Raw genomic sequence first — 9,725 nt, forward strand, 5'->3', positions numbered from 1 at the left:
TAAAAAATCCAAATATGTATCTCTCCCGGCAGGTGGCGTGAAAGTAGATTGCTTCTTATTGAAAAAAGGTTCTTGTTTATATTCATTTTCTGTTGATTCATTTTTTTCACTTTCGAAAAACTCTTTAAGTCTAAGGCGTCTAGTAAATTTGAACGAATTTTCAGCTAACTTAATTTTGTCATGACTTCGCGATTTAGGACAAAATGATAAGCCTTTACTTAACAGTAAATAATCAGTTTCCGTAAGTTTTCTCGATGATATGTTTAATACTGTTTCTTTACCTTTCGAAATTTGTTGTTTCCTTCTCTTCTGTTTTTTCCATTTGTTTCTGTTTGTCGCTCGGATAAATCGTCTGTTCTTTTTACCAAATCTTGCACTATTTTCATTAGATTTTGTACAGTCTGTTGGAGATCTTGGTTGCATACCCCCTGTTTTGTGGCCTCTGCATATGTTTTTCTTGTGCCTGGGGGCTTGAAGTTTTTTGAATTTTCTACATTCAAATCCTTAGAGTTTCTGCGTTCTGGGTTTTGAACTTGGTCTTTCTGTCTTTCATTCTGGTGCGTAGGAATAACTATCTTTTTGTTTACCATGTTTGTTTTTTTTTTTTTTTTTTTATATGTAAGTGTTGAAACTTAACTCTCTTAAGGCTGTACGTAGTATTACAAATTTCACTATTGCGTTAATTGAGAGAATGTTCTTTCTTTTGGTTCTTACGTCATGCCGACAGATTCATCCTCTCTATCAGATTCATTCATGTCCCTCTTTCTGTAGTAAATCTGAACACACAACGCAATGAATATCAAGACGTTCAAAGTTCCTCCTAGTCCCATCAACATTGCAGAGTAAAGAAAGCCAAGCTTGAAATCTGTATCTTTCTCCGTTTCAACCCATAATTCATATTCAGCGTGTACATCACTTGCTGTTTTACCAACTACTACCAATGCAAGAACACCTGGAAAAAAAAACACATTTATGTTAACTTTCTCGGCAAATTGCAATGTTGACCTTTTTGCAGCTGGGATGAAGTAACAAGAGAAAAGTCATTCAATTGTGCAAGCATACATGGTCGTAACAACTCATTTTTTCTGTCATTACTGGATTGATTTTGAAATTATGTGGCTTAATGTTTTGGATATATTAAAATGTATCGCGCGCACGAGTCAGGTCTCCAGCTTAATTAAAGATTAAGGTCACGTTTGTACAACCACTGTATTAATATCATGTAAATATTATAGATGGTGGTTTCGGGTCCATGACTGGCATTCATGATGCATAGATGTTTAGCAGATTGATATGTTATGTCGCACGCTAAAACAAAAATGTGTATACCAACAGCATAGGTCGCACTTCACTTGAATGAAAATTTTCATTTAAGCTGAATTTCATTACAAACTATACAACCATTGTATAAAATAAATATGCTCAAAATGAAAGCTTTTCAACAAATTGCAGAACCTAAAAACGCATTGGTTTTGGGAGCCTTATTTCTTAAACATGCATATATACGAATAAATATAATTTAAACTATATTGTGTGAAATGTGTTGTTGTAATTTTTGAAATGCGTGATTCAAATTTTAAGTTGTTTCTGTTACTTAGTTACCAGCAGCAAGGGAAAAAATCACATTTGTAGTCGCCATTGATGTTATGTCCCCTTGAAGCCGAATTTTCCTTAGATAAATAGGCAACGTGATAGGAACGGAAATACTGCTCACAACTGCCAAAGTCGCTATCAGTTTATATGTATCGAATTCTGTTTTATCATCTGCAAAAAAATAAGCAAAACAATGTAAATATATTTAAATTTCAGTATAAATTGATATATGGTTAAACAAACATTGTTTGACAGATCAGATTTTTTTTTCAAATATATGCCTTAAATTATCATAGTTCGAAATGTTATTCATAACCTAATGTGATCTGTGTAAGACTGTAAGTGCTGATTAACTATAGTCATGTCGAATCTAATTGATGTTTTCAATTGAAAGGTTTCAAACAAAACCTTCTTCACTCACTATAAGCCCGTGAAACTGTTAACCCGTGCATTTACTATACAGAAACACTCTGACTGGTGATATTTAAATACATGTAATCCATTTCAAGTAAACATTGGACAAGACAGAGTGTAAATTATATAGATGTTAAGTAATAATGCTCTTACTTGGTAATAAATAAACCAGCGATTATGTTAGATATGACTTTGACCCCAACCTTTTTGAATATTAAAAAATATGTATATAACATTGTAACATAGAATATCATTAAACAACTCAAACGATTTTAATCAGAGGGACTGTCGCGGCTCTTTGTGGCTTTGAGTTAATTTTGACATAGTTGGGGATAAAGACTCTAAGCGACGCGGACACTTTACATTTTGGGTAAACGTGTGGGGTCTTTTATCCCAGCTGTGTCAAAAATGACCCAAATACTACATGAAAGTACTGTGACTGTCCCATTGATTTTAATCAATTACCTTTTGACCAGAATAATGCGCTGTTAATATATCCAATTTCACAACTATCTGTACAAAATCTTTGATACCAAAACCCCATGCCGACAGAAAAAGACACATTACTGTCACTCGTCCCTGAAAAGACCAACCAACCTGGTGTGGCATAACCAACCCCTTGCAGTATCCCGGCTATTATCGCGACAACTAATAGCACTATAATTATTTCAGTATTCCTGGAGACGAGTCTATTCACGCGATCACGTTCGTAATCCATTGCCTTAGCGTAACAATAACTTGCAGTTATGTGCAGCTGCTATGAACCAAAAAAGTAAAATTTCGTTAACATTAACTTGATTCATTATTTGGTTGGTGACGCGTTGTGTATTATGTTAATTACAGTAAGTATGTAACAAGTTGTCATCTTGTGTAGGTGATTGATATAAATTACATTGCAACATGAACTTTGTTATATGTACGTATACTTTGAAACGTAACGCCATTGACATATAGTTTGTGTTTCATTAATTCGTACACTAATTTATGTTTATACATGTGTTTGCTTAACAAGCTTGCTAATCAAGATTTAACTACAATTAAACTGGGGTTCCATCTTTACCAGTGGGTGTATATTTATTCTTCCGTTGAAACTATCAAAGTGCTATATAAAAAAAAAAAACTGGTTGTTACTTTGATAATATTGGTTGTCCTTAATTATAGTGGGATACAAATCATCGATCTCTTGATAGAGAGGCAAGAACCTTAACCACTAGGCCATTGTGTATATATATTCTAAGAAACATATAAAACACATCGAGTATAAACATTCTGCTTTGTTTTTGATATGCATTAAATCTAACGATATACTGTGAATGTAATTACTAGTAGCATTACGACAGGGGCAGATACATGTAAAATCAGTGATTAAAGTAGATTTAGCGTTAGTAAACAAAAATGTACATATATATTTGCTTCATGCACAGCAATTTAATCAAACACAAAAAGAAACTGCGTATGTTTCTTATATACTTATATTGGTCATAATCGTTTAAAAAATTAACCACGTTATGCACGCGTGTTTCTCAATCAAACAATGGCTACATCCGGTCACTTTCTGTTCAAATTGTAGACTGACGGAAAGAGCCGAAAGCGGTACTGTTCTTGAGTTCCAATATTGTCCAACAATATTGACCTGGCACTTCATTAACTTTCGTAAAGGTCATATGAATAAACATTGACCAGTATCTATCGAATATATCGATATATTTGCTAACCTCACTCGTCAGTGATGTGTGGTGTATTGGTATAGATGTCGGGCTACCGATCTGATGGTCTCTGGTTCGATTCCTTACCAACACCACGTTATATATTTTTTTTAATTTACTTGCAAGAATTAATAAGGAATCGTTTTACTCAGAACACCTGACTTTAGAACACCTTTTAATTGATGTTTTATATACAATTACTTTTTATTCCATTACCGTATCTTTCTTTCAACGGTTCTTTTTGTGACATTATGCAATCGTATACATGTATGCTTTAGCGCATACACGCTATAAACGCAAATATATATTAAAATACTACATAGATAGTACACACAAAAAAGGGTTGTAATAGGTTTAAGAGAATGGCAATTTTAAAATTAAAATAAAATGAAAAAAAATAAATCGCTAAAATTGGGTTCGAACCTACCTTCTTCAAGTGAACCACCTTTACCAACTGCGCTAGAGAGATTTTTTAATTTACACCATTTTATTTTAACAATTAGATATTTACATTCATATCGTTTTACAAGTAAATAGTAACGGTTACGGAATATACCGACTACAGGGTCAAATGCAAGAGTGCCAGGTCAATGTTGTTGGACAATACCAGTGCACTGTATAGATAAAATAAAATGCGTAAATATTGTCTTCAGGGTCAGAATGAGAATTAGAAACACTACTGAACACGAAACATTCATTGTGGCGACTTTTTGAACGTGTTCATCATATTGAAGAATTGATTATGCTTGTATTACTTATGCAACAATAACCCAGTTGATGCTGGTTGGTAAGTAAGAAAGTAAGTAAATATTTTATTGTAGTGACAAGTGTATGACAATTTACAAATAACGAAAATTAATAATTTAACATAACACCCGCTCCAATTGACCAATAAGTCACATAACACCAGGCCCAATGGACCAATTAGTCACCTTAAACATATCTACATCATTAATAGTTCACATTTTTATTATTATTATTATTTACCAAACTTATATAGCGCCCTTTTCATATACATGTTCAAAGGCCTTTTTACAATGATATAAACTAATAACTAATTACAGCAATACAATTTAAAAACTAAAACAGCATTCACATAATAAATCTACTACATAATAAGAACAAAAATATGAGACAATCAATTAAAATGTGGTATTTACCGTTTTACAATGATATAAAAACTAATAAGTAATTACAGCAATACAATTTAAAATACTAAAACAGCATTCACATAATAAATCTACGACATACTAAGAACAAGAATATGAAACAATCAATTAAAATGTGGTATTAACTTAGTCGTTTAGAATTAAAATAATTGAATATCGACAACATACGATTAAAATATTCTAGCGAAATTTCTAAAACACTAAATTAGAAATAATGTATTTTATAATCAACACCTTAATTATTTGTAACTGTCTTAAAAATATTAGCAGAATTAAAACAAATTGTAAAATTATGGTTGATATCACACAGTAGTCACACAGTTTTCTAAAATCACTGTCTCAGATTTTTCACGATAAAATATAGGCTTGTTTGAAATAGTGTGTTTTAAGTGCACGTTTAAAAGAACACAATGAGCTCGAGTCTCTCACACCAGACGGCAGATCGTTCCACAGTTTCGGAGCTGCATATTCAAATCGTCGGTCGCCAAAGGTTACAGTTTTACTCGTTGGTACCACTAAAGTAATTGCTTTGTTCTGAGATCGTAGATTCCTTCGTGGTTTGTAAACACATAACATTTCTTCCATATATTCCGGCGATTTTCCATTTAAAGCTTTGTAGGTATGTGTTAAAATTTTAAACTGGATTCTGTATTGCACCGGAAGCCAATGTAATTCTTTAAGTACAGGTGTAATATGAAACATAAAATTATTATACTATACACATCATCAATATTGCAGTATAACAATGTACATATCTATATTGAATTGAATTTACATTAAATTTTGAATCTGAAGATATTCGGGAAAAAACTTTAGTATTTTGTTATAAACAAAAATATTTTAAGATTAAACAATGTTTATTTAATTTATTAGAGTTGATTCCGTCGATGTTGATGCACTGGCATTTAATTTTCACACGAGTTTTCCAAAACTGGCAGGTCTCGCTGACTGAGGACACGTACAAGTCTTCAATCCGAAACAGCAACTGCTACATGGAAAGAGGGTGAAATAGTTTGAGGTATATTCTTTATCATTGACAAAATCGTGCAATTGACTTCAAAAATCCAACTGTTATCGCAAGTAGAATTTCCATTAACACTTTTTGCGTATTTTACAGCCCCCGCCCTACTCCCCACCACACCAACCATCTTTATTTGATGAAAACGTCTTTAAAGAAACTGTTTTTCAAATACATTTACACATGTAGGTCATTTTGTAGGAAGTTGGAAAACTGAAGCTACAATATGGTGTCATAAAAAATATTTTGGTATGAAAAGAAAAAAAAACGATCCGTCAAACTTAACCTAAATGCCATGCATTCACATTAAATTTTGCGTTTGAGAAAAAAAAGCTCCGTTTGAATATTTATATAATCATTAAATAGGTACACTGGTTGAGATCCAAGGGCTTCTATAGATATAACATTTGGGAATCTTACATAGACCAGAGATTTATAATACAACTATGTGCAACATCTACTTGGCTATATGAAACATAAGAGAGAAAAAAATATATATACTCAAAATTAAATTGAAAATATGAATTTCGCTAATGAGATTCATTGCCCGATTTGAGTAAAAGGTTTATGCCATTTTGCACGATAGAAATTATTATTCTCGACAAATGAGGTGAGCGAATGATTAAAAATTTTGCATACAATTAAGTTATTGATATAGACCTACAAGAAATGTAAAAATGTAAATGTAAAAATATCTCGAAAAATATTTCAATGGCACTCCTGTCGTGCAAAAAGACCACTGCAATAATTTATATAAAAAGTAAAATGTTCGATCTGGACTTGGAGCGTCTTTTAAATTGAATGTTCCACATGTCTTGACATAGTCTTTGTCTTAACCTTGGACATAATTATCTCACAGTCTTTAAATAGCAATTAGATCTATGTCCCAACTGGACAGTCTGTATTTTAATTTGTTTCTAAAAATTATGATTTTTTTATTTGTTAAATTGTAACATTGACCAGTGTGCATCTTTGTTTATTTAATGTGATCTATGGTCTATGATGTTACAAAACAAAAAGAAAGACAGATGTAGTCAGCAGTTAACTGCAATCACGGATTTATAGCGAGCTCGACGAGCTGGCCCGAAGGGCCTGCTCGCAAAGCGAGCTTTACGGTAACGCGAGTACCTGCTAAGTGATGGTTTTGAAAACTTTCGTTCGAAGTACCGAATTGGACACATCGCAACTTTTCGAATTACAAGATAACGATAAAAACTGAGGAATTGTGACTGAAAACGGATGTGTAGACTGGTCACCTGCGCACTTCTATGAGAACCATAATTGGACAGGGAACCAGAATAACGGAAGCTGTGTATAAAATATCGAATGACAGTTTTAAAACGGAAAATGTAAAATGAAAATTGAACGCTTATTTTTAACCGACTTTTCCCGTACATAGGTTTTGCCGGATTTCATAAAATGTACATTTACCTCCTCTTTTTACAACAAACAAAACATTCTAACACTATCGGAAATTCTTCTATATAAACAAAGAAGGCCAGACAACAATGCACTCGCCGTTCTTATTATCTCCCTGTGTATTTTCATATTGAGGGCGCCATTTTGTTTGAAAAATCTGATAAATTAAAAAAAAAAATTGTCGAATTTTGATGTGAAATCTATCTAGAATGAAATAAAATGGTCTAACTAAGAAAATGAATCCGAACACCAATATCTTTTATTCAGTCGTTAACGCTGTATAGACGTTTAAAGTATTGTTTACGTGACGTCACAATGTAGCGCCAAACAGCACGTGCAAAACAAACAAATCAAGTACGCTATTTTAATGTCGCAAACGTGTTAAGTTTTACATTTATTTCACTTTTAATAATCTTTATTTCGCTTGAAAAATTATAGAGTGAAATAAAATAACCAAACAAAGTTTTATCAACGTTTTCAAATTTCGTTATCTACACGTAAGATTTAACGACAGTTTTTTTCATACCACTGGAACAGCCTTTATTTTCCATGCCACTGGAACAGCCTTTAAAGAACGTTTCTATTGGAAACTCTGAGGCGAAAACAAATGAAACATAAAGTCCAACATTTTAATAATAATTTGGATTATTTTGATTTAACCTAAAATAGCTTAATTATAAGGTTGAATGAAGTTGACCTTTTCAATGGGTTTTTATTAGTCGAATTTTGTTTATGGTCTACGTCAGCAATAAACATCTTTTTATTGGTCGCTTCTGATTTTGGCGGTAAATATTTTTGTCCATTTATTTCCTGGACATTTTGGTCATTCTGTATTTCGTTGACTAAGAGATCACATGTGTTAAAAAATTAAAAATTTCTATTATGTTATATGAAAATTGGTCAATTCCAGATGCTATTTTCTCAACGGACGCGTGTTTCACAGGATGTGGTGGTTTTTACAATGGAAACTATTTTCATTCTGATTTTCCTGTAAATATTTCTAATCAAAAATTTTCTATAGCAGTGTTAGAATTGTTTGGAATTATTCTTGCTTTAAGACTTTGGTCACATGAATTTAAAGGTAAAAGGATAGTCGTTAATTGTGATAACGAGGCTGTATGTTCAGTCTTGAATTCAGGCAGAGCCAGATGTTCAATGTTACAGGATGGTTTGAGAGAAATTTGTTTTTTAACAGCTAAATCTCAATGTGAAATAAGAGCTGTTCATTTGTCAAGTATGGATCGAATCTCTGATTGTTTGTCTCGTTGGTCACAGCATGATAAATTCAAAGATGAATTTTTCCAGTTAACAACTGGATTTTATTTAGAGTATTGTGAGGTGGTGGATCAAGATTTTGTTTTTGTTAATGATTGGTAATTTTTCTTTTCCTTGTTTTTTGTAGATCTACAGTTGAAGACTCTCAAGTCTGAGTTGAAACTGTCAAATATTTCAGCATATGCTGAAGGTAGTAGAAATAATTTAAAAATTCAGTGGAAATCGTTTATTTTATTTTGTATTTATTTCAATTATCTTATTTACCTGCCACTACAAACACACTTCAATTATATTCTAATTTTTGAGTCGTTCTTTTAAATCCATGAAATCAGTGTCTAGTATTCGTAATTATTTAAGTGGGATTAGAACTGTTCATCAGTTACTAGGATTTGATTTAAATGAAATGAACACTTTTTTGGTTAATTTTACTCTTCGTGGCATTTCCAGATTGAAATGTCACTGTGTCAAACAAGTCTAACCTATAACTCCTTTCTTACTTCACAAAATATTTTTGGCCTTAGACTTCAAAGATTCTGAGAATTTGATTTATTGGTGTCTATTCCTTGCATTCAGGAATAATGTTAGTTCTGATTAAATTCAGATTCTTGGAGATTGGCATTCCGACGTTTACAAACGTTACATTTCACTATCTATAGAGGATAAGTGTAAAATAATTAAAGATATTTCACATATATTTTATGTTTAAAAATATATATAGTTTGGCATTGTATTTATCAGAGTTTTTATGTTTTCAGAACATGTAAGTCATCCACCACTGCGCAAGTGTACAATAGTCTCCGACTCCATAGCGAAAAATGTTTCTGGAATTTGGGATACCAAAATTACAGCTTTTCCAGGGATTAATATTTCAAGATTAAGTTTTAGAATTTCTCAGGGTCAGGTAGATTTAAGATCTTCATTCATTATTTTACATGTGGGCACCAATGATGTTACTGGTCCCCGTTCAGAGGATGAGATTATTTCATCCTTTAATGAGTTGATATCTAACGTTAGACTTCAATCTACTGGTAGCATTATTGTATCTGCTATTATTCCTCGGCCAATTGATTTTGAGTCCACTGGTAATAGAGTTAAAAATTTAAATAATAAATTAGTTTTATTATGCAAATC

The 9,725-nt window shown here is 32.2% G+C and overlaps 1 protein-coding gene across 1 annotated transcript; it reads right to left on the reverse strand.

Moving 5' to 3' along the window:
* Window positions 1–616: 616 nt before the first annotated feature.
* LOC132715297 (uncharacterized) lies at window positions 617–2,816 on the reverse strand. The gene is made up of 3 exons (XM_060698293.1): window positions 2,473–2,816; window positions 1,603–1,764; window positions 617–952 (listed from the first exon to the last, which is right to left on the reverse strand). Exons 1-3 carry the CDS (start codon window positions 2,723–2,725, stop codon window positions 711–713), a joined length of 657 nt encoding a protein of 218 aa, XP_060554276.1. The 5' UTR covers window positions 2,726–2,816; the 3' UTR covers window positions 617–710.
* Between the last annotated feature and the right edge of the window lie 6,909 nt (window positions 2,817–9,725).

The sequence above is a fragment of the Ruditapes philippinarum genome, unplaced genomic scaffold, assembly GCF_026571515.1.
Source record: "Ruditapes philippinarum isolate M1 unplaced genomic scaffold, ASM2657151v2 ctg4185_1_1_1_1, whole genome shotgun sequence".
In the NCBI taxonomy this organism is placed as follows: Eukaryota; Metazoa; Mollusca; class Bivalvia; order Venerida; family Veneridae; genus Ruditapes; species Ruditapes philippinarum.

Coding starts and splice junctions, on each gene's coding strand:
- LOC132715297 (XM_060698293.1), bottom strand. CDS start 2,725: ATGGATTACGAACGTGATCGCGTGAATAGACTCGTCTCCAGGAATACT. Junction 1,765..2,472: donor CGCATTATTCTGGTCAAAAG/GTAATTGATTAA, acceptor ATTTTTTTGCAG/ATGATAAAACAGAATTCGAT. Junction 953..1,602: donor GATTTTTTCCCTTGCTGCTG/GTAACTAAGTAA, acceptor TTTTTTTTCCAG/GTGTTCTTGCATTGGTAGTA.